Below are 20,837 nucleotides of genomic sequence, written 5' to 3' on the forward strand. Positions count from 1 at the left end.
AAATATACTTTGAAAGTTTTACTAAAAGCGGATCACGTTAACCCTTAAATGGTGAAGTTTAAAGGTAAAGTTTTGGAATATTTGGAATTTCTAAATGAAAGATAGCAAAATATTGATTATTTTTGGGCCGATTTTATTGAAACTTGGGAAAAATATAACATTTACAATAAGAGTGCAAAAATGGAAATTAACCCTTAAGAGCACTTGGGATCAAAATGACCCTTAATTTGACTGTGTTATTCAGAAATTTTAAAAGTTGAGGGTCTATGAGAGCCCATGTCATTAACTAACATGAGATTTTCAGACCCCACAGAATATTTCTTTGGAATTTCATCAACACTTTATAAATACGAAATAATTCGTTACCTTTTTATTCGGCAAAAAATCATATCAGAGCTTTTAAGAATCTTATAATGTAGTTAAAATGGATTTTGTTGATAATTATGTATTGATTAATTGTATAAGAATTCGACTGTGCCGAATTTTATACACCCCTCACCAAAGAAGATATACAATTTTTTTTGATGAAATTAAGGTGGCATGTCTTCTGTGTATATGAAACTTATTTGTGTCGAATTTTATTTGAATACCAACATTTTTAAGAGATTTATGCAAGATAAAGTGATTTTCGGAGGAAGCTATGGCTTATTATGACCGATCGTCACAAAATTTGGTAATGCGAATTTGGCTTATATAAAACATATTTGTGCTGAATTTGGTTTGGATATATATAAGATATTTATGAGAGCTTGAATATTTTTAGATAGGGCAATCGTATTTTAAATCTAAGAGCAATAATGGGCCGATTCAATAAATAACCGGGACTATAGCGGATATAATAATGTATGAATCAATTAATGTATGAATCATACAGACTCCACTATCTGTAATGATCCAGAATATCTACACTTTATTGGGATGCAAATGAAAAATTTTGAAATTACAAATGGAATGACATATTCATACATACATATATACCCTTGCCACATGATGAAGTGTATAAAAAATAGTTATGTATAGACAAAATTTCCGTAATGAGTAAAATTTGTTCATACACATAATAAGAACTCGAATATTATTCTACCAATTTTTTACTTACTTATGTATGTTTTTCGAAGGATAATTCTGTATAGAATACGATTCCGTTATAATGAAAAATTAATATTTAATAAGAAATGTTTTTCCAAAAAAAAAAAATTAATGTTTCTCTTATTAACTCATTTCCGAACTTCAGAGCCGAGGTACGAGTTAATATTATCCGATTTGACTAAAATTTTCAACTTTGCTTACTCTTCTAAATACGAACAAACTAACAAAAATAAATAATTACAGTCGTCAGTGGTATGACTCTTCGAAGCGATGAAGGGTAAATAAAATGATTTTTTGTTCAAATTGTAAAGTGATTTTTAGTCAAAATCTCTATAGTTTCAATTATTTTCAGCTACACCATAGATAATTTCAATAATTATCCAATCATCAGGTTTCGCTCTGTATAAAAACTAAATCACAATAAAAAAGAACACATTATGCCGTTATAATAAATTAAAATTAAACAAAAAAACTTAGTACGAGTATTAAGCAGTCTGTATGATTAATAATTTGCGTATCTGTGAACCGTATAATGGGTTCATTGAAACTCAAATTGTCACGTTTTATAAACTCTACTCAGTTTAAACTTGTACTTAGAAGGCGAATGTTAAAAAATTAAAAACTGTATTAAAAAACATTTATTTACAAACAATTACTAGACATTTTTGAATATTATCAGACCCATTTTGCAGGGGTCCGTCCGCCACTAAACGAAGAGGCGGTGACGTCGTCGTCATCACCATTTTCGACGTAGTTGTCGTGCTTTCATACGCAACTCGTTGTGCATAAATGATTGAATATTATAATTTTTATTATTATTTTCTTTGTATCTTATTTTAATTCAATTATAAATAATAAAAAAAGAACACAATGTAGCAACAAAGTTAAACAGAAACAAGAAAACTAGAAAAATTGTTAATAAATACATATCACGTTGCGGCAATTGATGGATGATAAACAATATTATTTTTTTTTTTATTTGCAACCGTTTCAAAACGGTTTTGCGGTTTTTGTTGTGTTTTTCAAAACCTTTCAGACATGTTGTAGGAGTTGACGGGTGGCTGGTTGAGATTGTTGTTAAATAGAGGTGTGTTTGAGTATGTTAAACCAACAAAAATTAAAAACAACAACAGTTACAACCACAAAATAGCGAAATTTTAAACTTGTGAAATTTTTTTACTGCAACAATGAACAGTGAAACCCGGTAGTAAATGTTTTTCATCTCTTAACCATCCACATGGAGCCCTGTAAGTCAGCACTCATTGTTTGTACTTGTATCTGATTGATACTTTTATGTTTTTTTTTTTACATTTTCTTCTTTGTTTGTGGCTGTAGCCCTGGCTGTTGATTGTTTTTTTTTTTTGTTTAGTTTTTTAGTCAAGGGTTTAACAAAAATAATCATCATTTTATTTATTTATTACAATTACTTTTTTAAGCTTGTTTAATTGTCTTTGTTTGTCTTTAACTCTCTTGTACTGAATACATTTCCATGTCTGTTTCTATTTACAAGTTCACTGACCTTCCCCTGAATAACTCTTTGTTGGGTTAAATAAACTCTTTTAATAAGTTTTGTATAAAAATCATTAAATTTTAAATCGATTTAACTATTACAGTGTGAGGAGTTTGAAGGTATTGAATCATATTTTAACAAAAATCCAATGCAAAATGCAAGTAAAGTAAACAAATGATAAATAAAGTTAAATCAATAAAATAAATTCTCCATGAAAGCCTATAAAATATAATTTAACGGGGAAACTTTTCCAATTCAATTGGAATTATAGATGGTAAAAAATCCAAAAATAATCTTATGTAAATTTAAATGAATGAAGATAAATATGCCGAAAGTAGAAATACTACTTTTAAAAAAAAAAAATAGTATTTCTACTACTTTTTTTAAAAAACTAGTATTTTTCTACTACTTTTTAAAAGAAAAGTAGGATTTCTACAGCTTTTTCAAAAAAAGTAGTATTTGTACTACTTTTTTAAAAAAATAGTAATTCTACTACTTTTTTAAAAACAAGTTGTTTTTCTACTAAAGGAGTATTTTTAATACTTTTTTAAAAAAATACTACTTTTTTTTGTGCTACTTTTATTTAAAAAAGTAGTATTTTTCTACTACTTTTTAAAAGAAAAGTAGTATTTCTACTACTTTTTCAAAAAAAAGTAGTATTTTTACTACTTTTTTAAAAAAAATAGTAATTCTACTACTTTTATTAAAAAAAGTTGTATTTCTACTACTTTTTTAAAAAAGGAGTATTTTTAATACTTTTTTAAAAAAAATTGTATTTCTGCTATTTTTTTTTACTACTAAATATGCCGAAAGTAGAAATAATACTTTTTTTAAAAAAAAAAACTAGTATTTCTACTACTTTTTTAAAAAAAAGTTGTTTTTCTACTTTTTTAAAATAATACTACTTTTTTTTGTGCTACTTTTTTTTTAAAAAATTAGTATTTTTCTACTACTTTTTAAAAGAAAAGTAGGAATTCTACAGCTTTTTCAAAAAAAGTAGTACTTGTACTACTTTTTTAAAAAAATAGTATTTTTACTACTTTTTTAAAAAAAAGTTGTATTTTTACTACTTTTTTTAAAATAATAGTAATTCTACTACTTTTTTAAAAAAATGGTATTTCTGCTACTTTTTTTAAAAAAGTAGTATTTTTCTACTACTTTTTAAAAGAAAAGTAGTATTTCTAATGCTTTTTCAAAAAAAGTAGTATTTCTAACACTTTTTAAAGGATAGGTAGTATTTCTACTACTTTTTCAAAAAAAAGTAGTATTTCTACTACTTTTTTTTAAAAAATAATAATTCTACTACTTTTTTAAAAAAAAGAGTATTTCTACTATTTTTTTTAAAAAAGTAGTATTTCTACTACTATTTCACTACTAAAAATGGTAGTATTTCTACTACTTTTAAAAAAAAAGAGTATTTTTACTACTTTAAATATTCTATTCTACTACTATTTTTTTAAAAAAGTAGTATTTCTAGAAAAAAAGGAGTAGAAATACTAATTTTTTTAAAAAAGTAGTACTTCTATTACTACTTTTTAAAAAGAAGTAGTAAAAATACTCCTTTTTTAAAAAAAGTAGTATTTGTACTACTTTTTTAAAAAAGTAGTATTTTTAATACTTTTTTTAAAAAGTAGTATTTCTACCACTATTTTTAAAAAATAGTATGTATTTCTACCTTTTAGAAAAAGTAGTATTGCAACTCCTTTTAAATCTCGGACGAATTTTCGACATTTCTAGACAAACTATGTAAATGACTGAGCACCATAATCGCTCTTTTTTCAAAAATTTTGTCTGAATATTTAATTATTTTTTTTTGTAAATTAGCATTTTTCTATGCTGATCCTTGGAAGAATTTTCGACAATTGTGGACAAACTAATTCAGATGACAGTATGCAACATACGTCTTTTTAAAGGGATATAACCAGCATTTGTTATCATCGGTATTTTTCCAAAACTTCGTCTATTTTTTTAAATTTGTATGAAAATTTGCATTGCCCCACAGCATTATATTTATTGCCAAGTCGAAATTTGACTGCCGTATTTATCGAGTCTCTTTAACTTCGGCCGTCTTAGAAAAGTTCTCTCATCACTGCCTTTTAAATTGTATCCACATTCATACGCAAAAAGTAGTATTCCAAGACCAGCCTCATTTGCCCAACCCAGTTCGAGAACTTATTCCAATTTTAAATTATTATAACCTGCTAGAGTCATTTGTTGGGAATTTCTAATTATATTATTTTGGAGTAGTTTTGCGAGGCCTTTATTGAGTTTTTCACAAAATTAGTTTATAAGTTTTAAAACTGCTGATTTAATAATTGAATATTTATGACTGATAGTTTACGAATTATTCAAAAAACTCAATATGCAAAAGAAATTATCGAAATAAAATAAATATTGAAATAATTTTTCATATCGTTTTCTCATAAATATGTATATTATTTTCATTTTAGTGTTCGTTCTAGTAAAAGTTTGAAAGCATAGAGAATTTTATATAGAGAGAGACAATCCGATTTGTCAAACAAAAATACAACAAATCATATGTTTGATACAAAAACAAAATACATTGACTAGCATGTATTTAGTTGTTGCAAGAGTTAGGTTTTTGACAACAGACAGGTTTCTGACAACAGACAGGTTTTTGACAATTACGTCTCGTCTCTATGTTACCCTATGTTTGAAAGTTTCCAATGTTTTGTCAATGATTAAAAGTATAAACATTTTCTACGGTAGTGTATTTTTTTTTAATTAAATTTTTTTCAAAACTGAAATTACGAGATATGGTTTTCAAAAAAAGTTTTCATTGTATCATAACTCCCTTTATGTATTTATAAATATTTTGGAGTCACGCAAGTGTTTTGACATTCAAATTTTAAATGATCATGATTTGGATTTAATCGATTTTGTGCATAAAGCATCCATGTTGATATAATTCTATACAAGCTAAATTTCTATAATTTAAGCTTATCAATATTTATGAGATTTTCACTTAAATTAAACAAATGTCTATAAGTTAAATAAATTATTTAAAAAAAACAAAACTAAATGAATGAATGCAATTGAAAAATGTGCAATATTCAATGCAAACATCACCATTGACACCCTTCTAACTTTTGCTTTATGGAACAAAAAAAACCCGCACAATTTTGTTGTTGACCAATTAACAGCAAACAAACTAAACGTTTGATTAATACAAATTAACCCCTTGACTTTAAAACATTCACAATTGCAATACAAGCAAAATACACATGAACACATCATAGATACATACTTATGTATGTATGGATGTAGTATCTATGTTTGTGGCCATAAACTATCGCACACTTTTGACCACAATTGAAAATTTGATGTACTCAATGTTTATGAAAAGTCAGAGGTTTAAAGGTGTTTATTTGTCAACAATTTTGTCTCATTTTTGTATCACCTCAAAATAAATGGATTTGTCTCACCCTGTTGTTACATTTTCTGCGTTCCTACACTTAAACCGATAACGTTCACTGTGGCGTCTGATATTACAAGTTCTAAAGATTTTTCCAATTTGCAAAATCGACCTATAAATGGATATAAGCGAATATCAACAACTACCTCAATTGTTTACCCAAAATTTCTAAATAAACTTTCAAAATCTGTCAAATAACATATCGTTAGCTTACTTAGTGTTCAAACGTACCAAGTCCATTTTCAAACATTGTAAAGGAGACACACAAATTGTTCTAATATTTTAAATGGTTTTAAATATTTTTGAAATCTGTCAATGCAGTTTTACAGCTTATTTTAATAGCTACACCAAAGTCGTTAGATTAAAATTTGAAATATTGAAAAAATATATTGAATAATATAAAGATTTCTAAGTTTGTTGTTAAGGTAATTTTAATCAAAGACAGTTTCCCTCTAGCACGACTAATTCGTGTGCAAATGTCTCAAGGCCCAGAATTTCGAATAATTTGTTTGATAAAACTCTGGCTAATAAATCATTATTTAGTAAGTGAAATAATATATTGATATTTATGGATGGGGGTCATAAGAAATAGAACACAATTTCAAATTTATTTACACACAATTTAAAGGTGAATGAACAGTCGTGTGCCTTTAACAATTGATTTATATATGTACAAATATGTACAAATAAGTACGCTACAGCGAATTTGAAGTTAATTTAGAATATCTAAATAGATGTCAATATCTAGCAAAATAAGGCAACTATTACCATGTTCAGAGTAAAGATCAAGGGCGGGATTTTTACTTAAAAATCAAGCGAATTAATAATCAGATTAATTAATCTATTCTAAGGTTAATCCACTTTGTTGGTTTTGGCTTCTTGTTTAAACTTTCCAGCAAATCAATTGTCACTTTAGTGTCTCTAGGTAATCTAAAGTGTAGTTACTTGTACTTCACTTTAGAAAGTAATTAGTTTACCCACCAGAAGTAATCTATTGGAGAGTTGTCGGAAGAAGCTTTGATTACAAGCAATCGTTTATTGTATTGTCTATGAGATGTCTTTTTAACTGACTATTTATGGTGATTTAGCACTATATATAACCAGTAATGTAGCTGATCAAGTAACCAGTTATGTAGCTAGTAAGCTAACTGCATCTATGTAACCGGTATGTGAACCCAATGCTTTGACAACTTTGGACCAGCTATCAGACAGTTTCATTGTAATCAAAAATTATCAATTAACCCCCTGCTTAGGATAGGCACATGTTAAAGTAACGTAACTAGTTCGGGAACGTCTTACACAACGTCAGAAAATGTCACATTTTGTTATCAAAAATTTGTAGAAATAAAATTGCAAAACTTCCAAAAAATCAAATTAAAACAAAAACTTTATTCAAATAATATATTTTCAAATTTCTTGAATCTTCTTTGGCACCGAAATGGTCCATTTTTATGTTTCTTGCAATAATATATTTCCATCAGCTCATCGCATTGACAGTTTAAGTAGCCCACGTTAGCCGCTTAAACTAGCAAATAAACTTAATTTAATCTCCAATCCTCAAGTCAAAACCCGCCCTAAGAGATATTTCATACATTTCATAATCATAACTGTGCAATTCTCAATCAGTGTCGTAGCGTTGTAAGTTGTATGTCATAAATATTTTTAAAACAAAAATTTTCGAAGCAAAAACAAAACAATAATTAAAAAAGTACTATATGGGCAATTCCACGAGAATCGCTACCACGACTGAAAACTTTTTTCAAGATGGTTTGAATAGAAGAAAATAATAAAGTAGCATTTTATGAAAGTATTTAGATCATATTACAACATTTTAAAGACAAAAATAATAGTTTAAACTGATTATATTTAATTTTTTAATGTTTTAGGCTATAATTGCGGCCAAAACTAGCCTCCCAATTAGCTTGTAGTATGAAATCAATTTGACTCTGATTGTATATTTTCGCATATTTCTACATGTACCTAAAAATGAGTTGCGTTTTATATCACGTACGATATACCCTTATTTCGCTCAATATTTTGGACAACAATATTTCGAAAGAACTTTTTATTATTTTCAAATATAGTACCCTCTGAATGGAACATAAAGACCAAATTATTTTTCAGATACTCTTGTTTTTGCAAAATCTATTCCACTCTATAGGTGTACAAATGTCACGTACGATGATATGGAATTGCCCATATACGACGATACGACACCGATTGTGAATTGAACAAATGTATCTTCTATAAGTTAATACATAATTTCATATAGTTTTAGAGCCAATTAGAAATAAATTTATCATAATATTAATAGGCAAGTCGATTTCTTTAGACCCCTTTTACGCTCACATTATACATTCAATTTGGGAAAGAAATACACCATTTTAAAGGGATTTATTCACAGAAATGCAGAATATATATTTTATTGAAATCGGTTCAGTTTTTTAGGAGCTATAAGCGTTTAAAGATGTTACTAACACATATGCAAAAACGTGTACATGTGAACCTTAAGCTAAAAAGTAAACAAAGCAATCTGTGATTGTCCAGTTGTTGTTGTAAATAAATAAGAGAAACAGTTAAACAGTTGTGATTTCGCTCTGTTTTAAGTGAGAGTTGTTAAAGAAAACAAAGAAGAAGACTTTAGTAATTTAAACTTTAAATTTTAAAGTGACTTAAAAAACTATATTTTGAAGGTGTTTTTTTCATTTCTAACTCCCATATGCTAAAGCAATTTTTAAATTTATCAAAGGTTTATAAAACAAAATTTCCATTCAAAATTATTCTTATAAACCTTTGACAAATTTCAAAACTGATTATGCATATGGGAATAAATATGTAATTGTACATAAGTAAATACATAGTTATTTCATAATATGTGCAGAACTATAATTGTGACGATCTTATCACTGCATGTAGTTTAATCAAAAATGGGAAAGGTCGGAACAAATGGTGAGTCACCTCCCATACAAAGTAAATTGTTATTTCTTAATATTTTGTGAAATATAATTGCAAGATTTTTAAAATTTTGTTTAAATAGCTCTTTTATCATTTTGCATAGTTTCTCTGAAAATTTTCGGGATTGGAATAGTTGGCGTGATACACCCAATACAAAGTAAATATTTAATTTCGAATATCTGGAGAACTATAATTATAAAAGTGGTTAAACTTTTTACGAATTAATTTCTTATTACTGTGCGGAGTTTAGATGAATATTGACGGAATTAGATTAGAGGGCGTAGCAACTCCCATACAGAGTAAATATTGATTTCGAATATCTGGGGAACCAAAATGGAAGGGGTCGGAAAAGGAGGTGAGTCACTTCCCATACAAAGTAATAATTGCAAGATTCTTCAAACTTTGTCTGCATAGCTCACTTACCATTTTCATAGATTGGCTGAAAGTGGTCAGGATTGCATTACTGGTCGTGGGATAAAGTAAATAATTAATTTTGAATATATGGAGAACTATAATTCTAAATGTATTTAAACTCTGTATCAATAAATTTATTACCATTCTACGGCTGTTTGCTAAAAACGAATTTATTCCTGATTACTGTTCGAAGTTTAGCTAAGCATGATCGGCTTATTAGGAATGACCCCTTCCTTATAAAGGAAAGTTAAAGTAAAGCTTGATATTTACATAAAATGTTTAGAAATGTGTGGAATCAGAGCAATGGAGTGATATCTCCAATACCAAATTAGTTAGTTATTTTCGAATATCAAGTGAACTGTAATTGAGGGATTCTCAATATTTTGTATGTGTAGTTCGGTTTTATCAAAAATCCATTCATATTTTTTAATTTTACTAGGGTAGGGGTAGCGAAGTGCACCGGGTTATGCTAGTTTTTATTAAAACTAAATATAAACAACAATTTAATTGAAACATATCGTATTTTAAAGTGTAGCTCTTCATAAGGTCGACCTAAATCTTAGCAAACTTATAGTTTTTGAAAGAAAAAGAAAAAAAGATTTATTTGTTGTATTTCTCTTAAATGTTTAAATTGATTATAAATAGATATTGAGGCAAATATTTATAATTTAATAGATCAAACACAAATGTTATTTTGAGTGTGATTGTCTGTTTTTAGCAAATATACTTTAGTGTTTTTTATTGTAGTTTTTCTCTAAATTAAGGTCAATCAATTTGAAATAATTTTTAATTTTAGTAAAATACCTACTGTACATAAATCCATACATATATATTTTATTTGTCTTATTGTACAATGGCTAGATATATATGTATGTAGATAGTGTTTTGTTCTATGTTGTATTTATTGTATGTTTAATGTGCGAAATATAATTGAATGCCAGAATAGTGTTAATTTCAATTAAATTTTTCAAAAACAGATTTCGTAGAATATATTTCAATTGTATGAAATCGAACGCGTGTTTGGTCACGTTCTGTGGTCAGGGTCAATGAAAAATAATAATAATAATAAAGGTGTCAGTTTAATTTAAGATCAATTTCAATTAAATTGTAAAATGTTTAAATTGAGTTGAAAACAAACTATATAACAGGTGCTAGTAGCTAAATTCAAGCTAATACTGTACTTTTGCGGAAATTTTAGTAAATATGGCTTAAATTATTCTCAAGAAATTTGTCAGAAAATGTTTAACTTAGTTTAAAAATTCAATGAAAATTTAAAATTTTGTTATACATACGTGTTTTTAATGAATATTTGACATTTTGGTTTTTATTATTATTATTTGTTAAGCTATTAAAACAATAGAAAGTTTATGTCTTTCTAAATATTTTTTTTCTTTATGCTCTTAATTCACACATTTTAAAATAGAACAAAAGATAGAGAAAGACCATAAAATTATTGATTGCAACAATGCTTAAGAATTGTCATTTAAATTTAATAATTAATGCCGTTTTTTAAACAAATAATAGAACTAGTTTTGATAAATTTATTCATATTTTTGTTATAATCTTAATAAATGTCATTTTATATGGCAAGAATAAGATGTTTTAAAAATTAAAATCAAACAAAAAAGATTCATTTAGATAAATTATGTCATTATGATCGCTATGAAAATGTGAAAAACACTCAAAATGACGTCTGTAACTATCTAAGTAGCATCGAACTTAGAGAGATACATACGTACAGTGAGTGACAATACAATGGAAACTTTTGGAAAGCTATATTACGAAATTTCAGTTTGGCAAAAAAATACGACCTTTTGAAATCGATGTATTCCGATCGGGATGAAATTTGCAACCAGGTAGTCCTATTGGATAGTAATCAGTGTTTATAAAAAACCGACTTTTTAAAAAACAGGTTTGTCGGTCAACCGAAAATTGGACTTTTTTAGAAAACCGGTTTTTCGGTTAACCGACATTAATACATTTTTATATGTAGAAAACATAAAATATCCAATAAAGTATACATATAGCTTTACAATTTTTAGTTTTTAGTAGTCACTAGTGGTTAATATTTAATAACTATAAATATGAAAATGTGTTAAGTCCATTTTATTTTGAAAAAATTTTAAAATTATAATCTCTGTCAAATTATAAATATATAATACTTGTTTTAATTATTGGTTTATTCATTGTATTTCAACCAAAATGTGTAAATCACAAATTTTTAATAAAATACATATGAATTTAATAATTTTAAAAATTTATTATCACATCGACTTTCTGATATGAAACATAAACTGTTCCAAGTCCTAAAAAAGTACCTATAAGATGCAAACGCACTTCTTCTTAGCAGTGATTATTTGTCATAATAAATCATACCAAATTAGTAATATAACTGCATTAACAGATTTAAAAAATATTTAAAATCAAGGATTTCAGAACGTTTTTTGTCTCTCCTGAAAAGTAACTTAGAACATTTGTGCACTAAAACGAAATTCCATACATTTGCACCAAAAAAAGTTCGTTTCAGAAATCGGCAACGAAAATTGGGAATAAAAAGGCACCGACCGAACGAAAACAAATTGAAGTAGGTTGTTTTCGGTGCTGTAGGAACGAAATTATTTTAATTATTTTTTTATTTAAAATTTAAAGAAAATCAAAATGAATAGGTACATAAAATTCAATTTAACGTTTGGTAAAATAATCACTTAGATTTTAATTTTAAACTCTTACTAATGAGTTAATCTAAACTTCTGGAATTATTCCGAATTTAATTTAAATTCTTAATAGTTTCATTATGTGCAATTGAATCCGAAAAAGTTTTTAAGTAAAGTCATCGTCCCCTACTATTTACAATCATTGTAAGTATTAAACAAGTAAGAAAGTATGGTCGGTCAAGCCCGACCATATAATACCCTACACTAAGTAAAAGAGAAAAAAACATTTTTCTTTTAAAATTTCAATAATTTATATTTTTGAGTGATTTTCGGAAGTGGGCCTTATATGGGAGCTATGACCAATTATGGACCGATCACCATGAAATTAGGTCGTGTGATTTATGTCTACATGAAAGTTTACTATGTGGAATTTTGTGAGTATACCAACATTTTTAAGCAATTTATGCACGTTAAAGTGATTTTCGGAAGCGGGTCTATATGGGAGCTATGACTAATTATGGACCGATCGTAACAAAATTTGGTGACATAAATTTTGCATATATAAAACTTATTTGGTGCGGAATTTATGGAGATACATTTATAAATTAAACATTTATGACCGATAAAGTCCAATTTCGTATGGGGGCTAGGTGAAATATTGGACCGATTTCAGCCACTTTCAATAGGCTTGGTCCTTGAGCCCAAAAAATAATATGTACCAAATTTGATCGAAGTATCTTCAAAATTGCGACCTGTACTCTGCGCACAAGGTTTACATGGACAGCCAGCCGACCAGACGGACGGACGGATATCGTTTAATCGACTCAGAAAGTGATTCTAAGTCGATCGGTATACTTTAAGGTGGGTGTTAGACTAATATTTTTGGGCGTTACAAACATCTGCACAAACGCCTCCCCACTATGGTGGTGTAGGGTATAAAAATATTACTGAAAGAGTTTTATATTGTATATCAGCAGTTTAGATTTCAAATCAGACCAAATGTTAGATATAATGTGTATACAATGACTATAAAAAAATCATCAAAACATGAGATTTCTTGATTTTAGTACCAAATTTTAAAAAACCGGTTAACCGTTAGCGAACCGGGTTTTCGGTTAACCGGTTTATAAACACTATTAGTAATTCAGACACAATTTTTCAAGATCGGTCAAGAACTCTCTGAGTTAGGGGCGTCAAAATTTGACATTTTGGCCAAACAGGTGTTTTTTCTCGTCCATGTGTAACTTATTACCAATTGTTTTTAACAAAATGTGTCCGAAATAGTTTAGCTAGCTATTTTTTCAATATTTCGAAAAAGAAATACAATACTGTTCTCAGTAAATATTGTAAACATTTTTAGGTAAACAAAATTAAAAAAAAAAAAATTGAAAAAAATCCTTTCTTTAAATTTATTAGTGAAACAGAAGTTATTTAAATTTTTTTTTAATTTAAAAAAATAAAATTTCAAATTAATAAGTGAAAAAAATAATTGAATGACAAAAAAAAAATTTATTAAAAAAAATTCGAATTAAAACTATTTTTCCCTATTTTGACATAGGTCCAACTTACTATGACCTTATTTACGACGTCTTTGAAATATCTATCATTAGATATTCATATTGCCAATATTAATGACAGATCCAGATATAGATAAAAAATCGAGGTTGTCCTGGTTGTTTCCTTATATCTCAGCTATTTGTGGGCCGATTTTCTCGATTTTAAATAGCAAACGAGCGTATATAATGTATGTAAGTTATTTGGGGATTACGGGGCGGGGCGACTCCGCTATCTATAACGATCCAGCATATATATACTTTATTTTAAAGCAAATGAAAAAATTAGAAATTACAAACCGAATGATAAACTTGTCACTCATGTTGAAGGGTATAGTGAACTGAGATTGAAAGAAACTATTTTCCTCTAATGATACATACATATATTTTTATATAAATTTATTTAATATAAAACAAGAGTAAGTACAAATGTCTTGTGAATTAATTTACATACAAAATTTAAACTAAATTAAAAAAAAAATCACCAAAAAAAGTTAAATGAAAAAACAAAAAATTTAAATACATGATTTAACAACATTTATATACAAAATGTTTTCTTAATATGTTAATTTGAAAGCAACTTAGGCATCACGTGCAAAATTCATATTAAAATTTTGAAAATCATTCGCTAACATGTTTTTAATTTTTGGATTAAAACAAAATATGACATTTTGTATATTTTTTTTTAATATGTATTTTCGAACCAAAAGTTTATAGTGTTTTTAATAACGCCGACAGTGTGAGCCTAACCGTTGTGAAAATAAAGCAGTCGCCGCTTTTTTTCGATATGTTTTGAACAAAAAGCTCTTATGTGTTTTGTGTCGCCCTATTATATTTATAACCAAGATGTCTAGCGTTACCCCTAAAATACCCCTTTAGCTCGGCTACGGTTACCCAAATAATAGCAAATACCGTTAACGCTAAGCTACCGTTACCAACATTTCGCAAGTTAGCGATACAGTTACATTTTATTCATTCAATTACCTAAAATTAAATGCATAAAATTTGAGCATTATTAATTAATTTTTAACGACTCCATTCTCTTAGAAATCCACCTTAAAAATAAACTTTGAAATAATTTTTAAAATCACATCCGTTTTCCCAAATCAACCAACCTTTTTTAGAATTCATTAAATAAAATACTTTTTATCATAATATACTAGGAACTACTGTTAATAACTATAAAATATGAATACAATGAAGTTTTTGTTGCTAAATCATGGAAACTGTTTTTTTCATTTATAAAATAATAAATATTTTCAAAATTATCTATTTTAAAACAATGCAATGAAGGTGTATAAAGGGAAAACTTGAAAGTTTAAGCGTGAATTTAAAATTTAGACAAACATTGTGGATGCACTTGACTGCACTGGTTTTTCCTAATGGCTGTCTATCCGTCTGTCTGTCTGTCTTTCTATGACTACCAAGCGGAACTTGAAAGAATTTAAACATGTTTAAAGCTTTAAATAGAACATGTTTATTGTATTTAATTTATTTAAACAAAAGATAAAATTCATATTTACAAACCATTAAATTTGTAAACATTTGTTTAATACAATAATTTAGAAAATACGTATTTAAGGAAGTGAATTCTTTAAAAGTTCTGCTTATCATCATCATCGTTTAGTACTTTGCCATTTATTTTTGCTTGTACTTTTGCTGGTTTCTTTATTATTTCGAAATCATCATCCTTGAAACTGAAACATGCTTCATTTGTGCGCGCTGGTCTCTTGTTACTTGAATTTAATGTTCCGCAAAATAACAAAACTGTTTACTTCCAGTTAATGTTGTAATTTAACCAAACAAATATAGTTTTTGAAATATTACTAAACTTAAAGATAAATATTAACTCTTTTGTCAAATGATAAAAATGTCTAAATAAATGTAAATTAGCTACTATGGAAACTAATTAAAAAACCTATTCAAAATTTAAATTGAATACAAATTTGTATCTATATAAACTTAGTAGTTATTGTTTAAAATAAAGACTTATTTATGTTTTAACTGAAGATATTGTTTGCAAAACAATACACCGCTTTATTTTTTATTTAAATAAGGATTAAATTTCTCTTTTAACTTTTCAATAATTTAACATTTAACAAATACTGCTACTAATTTTTATATTTGTTTTCAATCATTGCAATTTACTTTCAAATTTAACGTTCACAATATAATTAAACTACACGAAACATTTAGTTACTATGAAACACCCTGATATTGAGTCCTTTTGTTTTGCTTTGTTTCATCTCTCTTTGACTTTCTCTCAATCTCTCAATCAATCATTTAGTTGTTGTTTAACTAAAGTAGTGCGCTAATTTCGCTGGTATAATTTGTCAAATAATTGTAATAGAATTTAATTAAATCGTTCATCGCCGAGTTGTAAATAACATCATAATATTTAGGAAACAATACCAAAATATTAAGTAACCGAAATGCGGTTTTGAATTTTGTCGGATTTTTGAAAACTGGAAGAAAATATTTGACAGCTGCCGACTAGTGGGCCACCACTATTGAGCAGCACTAGAGTAAAATTATGTTGTTTTAAATATTTTAAAAAAATTCAATACAAATTAATTAAATTACGAAAATTTTAATATACCGAGAGAAAAAAAGAAGCAGAAATAATGTATTCCCTCTTGAAGTGTTTTGTTTACGTTATTGTAATTGTTGTTATTAGTACGTAGAAAAAGCAGGTTTAAATTATTTTGTTTTTGTTATTTAGTGTAAGTGTTGTTTGTTGTCTTTGTTGCTATTATTACAGAAAATACAAACAAAAAGTGCAAATTATTAAGTAAAGGGAGATTGAAAATCTGCAAGAGAAGCGAAACAAATGACAAAAAGGGTGAGTTACATTAAATTAATTAATGCTTAATTCTATTTTAATAATAAGTAAGAGGGCTAATTCGGCTGTGCCGAATCTTATATACCCTACACCAAATTTACTTCAAAATAAAAATTTTAAATATTTTTAGGTAAACAAAATATATTTTATTTTTCCAAAGTTGTTTTTTTAATTTTTTGGAAAAAAAAATGTTTCGAATTTTTTTCTAAAATTTTTTTTTAAAATTTTTGTTTTAATATTTAGCGAAAAACATTTGGTAAAAAAAAATTCGGGTTAAAAAATATGTTTTCCGATTTTGAGCCATGTAGGTCCAACTTACTATGTGGTCTTATATACGTCGTTGCAAATGTCTTTGAAATATCTATCATTAGATGTCTATTAATGATTTAGTAATCCAGATATAGGGCAAAAATCGATGTTATCCTGGTTTTTTACTTACAGTGGTTGACAAAACAATGGAAACTTTTCCAAATATTTCATTAGTGGCTTAAAATCTGAAATAATTTTTTAAAAAATTTTAACATTTTTGTAGTATTTTATTAACTTAATTTAACAAAAAACAAAGGACATAATTAATTAAATTCTAAAAATGAGAAAACAAAATTAAAAGATTTATTTATTACGGCATTGACAAAACAATGGAAACTTAGGTATTATTTTAACAAATATGGTCTAAACTTTGCAATAACTCAATATTTTGTTGGGTATCCCTTATTTTTTATAACTGCGACACATCGACGATGCATTGAACCAATTAAAGAGTCAATGGTCTCCTTTGAAATATTTTGCCATATCCTTATAACCGCCTCCGATAAATCTTCCTTCCTGGTGTAATTTTGGGTCCTTATTTTACGATCTACAATTTCCCACAGATTTTCTATGGGATTGAGATCTGGCGATTGGGCAGGCCACTTCAAAACACGTACCTCGTTGGATTGTAACCACTCGGTTAAAACCCTAGAGGTGTGTTTCGGGTCGTTGTCGTATTGGAATCTCCAAACTAGGGGCATATTTTCCTCAGCGTATGGATACATAACATCGTTTAATATGGTTCTGTATCCTATACCTGTCATGGTATCTTTTATAATATGAATTTGGCCCATACCTTGCCCTGAAAAATATCCCCATACCATAATATCAAATTGTACAGTCTTATTTGTGTACTTTGGATCTAATCTTTTTCCCTTTGGTCGTCTTACAAATGATCTCCCATCACTGCCTCTTAAATTGTATTTGGATTCGTCGGAAAAGAGGACAGTATTCCATTTCTGTATCGACCAGTTTAAATGATCCCTGGCAAATTGTAGACAAACAGAACGGTTCTTTTTAGAAATGAGTGGTTTTTTCACAGGACGATAGCAACCAAGACCAGCCTCATTTGCCCTGCGACTAACTGTTCGGGTACTTATTTCTAATTTTAGGCTATTAACAACCTATCGAGGAGTTATTTTTTGGGAATTTCTTGAACTCTCTCGCTATTAAATTATCTTGTCTAGGAGTAGTCTTACGAGGTCTTCCACCTAAATGTTGAGTTTTTACAGAACCGATCTCACGAAATTTCTTTATAATTTTTGAAACTGCTGATTTATTTATTGAATTTTAAACCAGCTTTAAAATCGTTAATTGTTTTATTTTTTTAAGTCTTCACTTTAGCCATTTTCGTTAACTTTGAAAAAAAGCAATTATGCGAAAAACTTAGAAAAGGAAATTGTGAAAAATTACCAGAATTTAAAAATAAAATAACTGTTGAAAAGTTTAAAAGTTTCCATTGTTTTGTCAGTAGCGAAATAGTGAAAATTTTTCATTTTGTTCCCTTTTTTCAGAATATAATTAATTATGTTGTGGTCTTTTTTATAAAAATATTTAATTTTTATTTCAATATTTCACTACGTCAATGTGTAGCATCTTCAGGAAAAAAATTTTGTTTTTGTTATTTCAAAATATTAAATATTAAAGTAAATTAAAAGGTCAAATAAAATTAAATAACTAAAAAAAAAATTTTATTTTAAAAAAATATTTTAAATTTTAGGCTACATATGGAGTATTTGGAAAAGTTTCCATTGTTTTGTCAACCACTGTATATCTCAGCCCTTTGTGGACCGATTTTCTCAATTTTAACCCAGATATGCCGATTGGTTGAGCTTGATCATTTTAAAATTGGAATATTCTTAGATACCATTTGAAAATTTCTAAAATACAATTAGAAACTTCTGAAATACTACAATTGGAAATGGTTATGACTACATATTTTTTTATTTATTTATTTATTTATTGAATTTAATTTTTAATGAATCATGTTTTATACCTATAGTTTTTCAATAAATTAGCGAAAATAAACCAGTTTACACGGGAAATTTTACCAAAAATATAGAAAAACATGAAATTTAAACTATTGCTAAATGGGTGGGTTAAATGTATAAAGAGAATTTACTTTTTTTATAACTTGTATATTTATTATTTAATTAATATTGAAACAACAAGTTAAACAGCTTTAGCATTTAAGTAGGGATTTATAAGTTAATTCAAGAGTATAAAATTTGTGTGCATATTTCCAAATCTTTGGAAATTTTCAAATAAACTCAGGATTAATTAATATTTAACGCATATGTATGTATTTATAAATTAATTAATTAATTATTGATTCATCAATTAACACTTGTTGTATTTAAATATTTCATAGTTGTCATGGACAAAAAACAGTTTGTTTACTTGTTTTTTATTTTAATATTTTAATACTTGTTTAAAATTCCATCTCGAATCGTCTGCTAACATCATCATTGTTAAATTGCCAACTGTGAATAGGAAAAAAAATCGATTTATATTTACTAACGGTCAATTACGGTCACTTTGAAAACCAGTTTAATTGGAAATGCTAGTTTGAAACTATAAATAAATTTCAAGTGATTTATGAATAAATGTGTATTAAGTATATTTTTGTTTACAAACAAATGTGTGTGTAGAAAAACTTGACTTTGATCGGTTCAAAAAACAAAATCCAACAACCTAACATCTAAATAACTTTGTTTTCCTTATAAACAAATTATAAAGCACTTGAAATGTCTCTTATAAACAAAATAATAAAAAAAAATTACAAAAACCGGCCAAATATTACGAAATTTAATTCATATTTTAAGGTTGCATTTTTCGAACATACTTGTATAGACGGCAGCACCCTGTATAACAGCGACACTGTGTAGTAGACACCAGATACCGAATATTAAACTTAAATTAAACACTTTTCTGTTGCTGCTACCGCTGCAGTTAATGTAGTTGTTGTTGTGGGTGTAATGCTGTTTAGTTTTGGCATAATTGCTGCTTAATTTTACTATATTTTTGGTATTAAAATTGCTGCTAAAGTTGCACATGCATTTGCTGCTGCTAACAGAGTTGATTTTGCTTTTAGTTGTAACCATTTTGATTTTTTATTTTTTTGTTTTAATATTTTAATTTTTTAAATTACTTTTTAACACAATTTTTTTTTTGTAAATTTTGTTTTCTTTATCTGAAACAATTTGGCAAACTTTTATAGCTGTTTAAAACATTTTTCTCCAAATTTCTTTAAATTAATAAACACTTTTTTTTATAAAATAAAGCAATTATAAAAACACTCTCACTCCAATGCGGACTCTACAAGCCCGTCAAAACCGAAATAAACGAAGAATAAAAACGTTATAGAGACTGAGTAACAAAATCAACACAAGCTCACTTTAAAGCAGAAGTTCTTTGAGCAGATTTCGGAATTTCGTTAAAATTATTCATCATATTCTTGAGATCACATTAACGTCTGTCTGCTGTAAAGCATAGCAATGCTCTTTCTTCTCTAATTAAAAATTGCACAAAATTAAACAAACAAAAAAATCACTTTTCGTTTTCTTTTTATATTTGTTGCTTTTTATTTTTATTTAATAAGTTTTGCACTACCCTCTGCGTCAGTTTTACGATCAACAAACTGTTCGCGATCGAGTCACAACTTGAACTGATCTTAACTTTTGGTTAATAACTGAAGCAGCATATGGCCGAGCAGCCAACCAACCAGCCATTTAGTCAGTCAGCCAGAAGAAATGTGGGCAGAGGTGGTGGTTGGTTGGTAGTGGTGGCAGTTAGTCGTGCTAGTGTTGGTAGACAAGATAGATAAACTCAAAATAATGTTGTTACGGACGCGCTCACGCAAGCTGAGTCTTGCTTGTTTAATGTTTTTATTGTTCAGTTGAAATGAATGCAAAAATATTTATTAAAAACAAAATAAATAACTTTTAAACAAAAGAATAATAACATAAAGAGTAAACTCAGCTTAAAACACTCTTTTTAATTTACCAAAGAGCAACTCTCTCCAAACATCTACAAACTCTTTTAAAACTAACAGAAGAAGTCTGGTTTATATACG

The 20,837-nt window shown here is 27.4% G+C and overlaps 1 protein-coding gene across 2 annotated transcripts in view; it reads right to left on the reverse strand.

The window, feature by feature from the left end:
- The window catches only part of LOC135959988 (uncharacterized), a 48,215-nt gene extending 28,387 nt beyond the window's left edge, over positions 1 to 19,828 (reverse strand). For both annotated transcript variants that reach the window (XM_065511157.1, XM_065511156.1), the window contains exon 1: positions 19,608 to 19,828. In XM_065511157.1, coding sequence (XP_065367229.1) covers positions 19,608 to 19,818 — 211 coding nt within the window. In that variant the 5' untranslated portion in view covers positions 19,819 to 19,828. The remainder of the gene's footprint in view (positions 1 to 19,607) is intronic.
- Positions 19,829 to 20,837: the final 1,009 nt, after the last annotated feature.

Source organism: Calliphora vicina, chromosome 5 (genome assembly GCF_958450345.1).
Source record: "Calliphora vicina chromosome 5, idCalVici1.1, whole genome shotgun sequence".
Lineage (NCBI taxonomy): Eukaryota > Metazoa > Arthropoda > Insecta > Diptera > Calliphoridae > Calliphora > Calliphora vicina.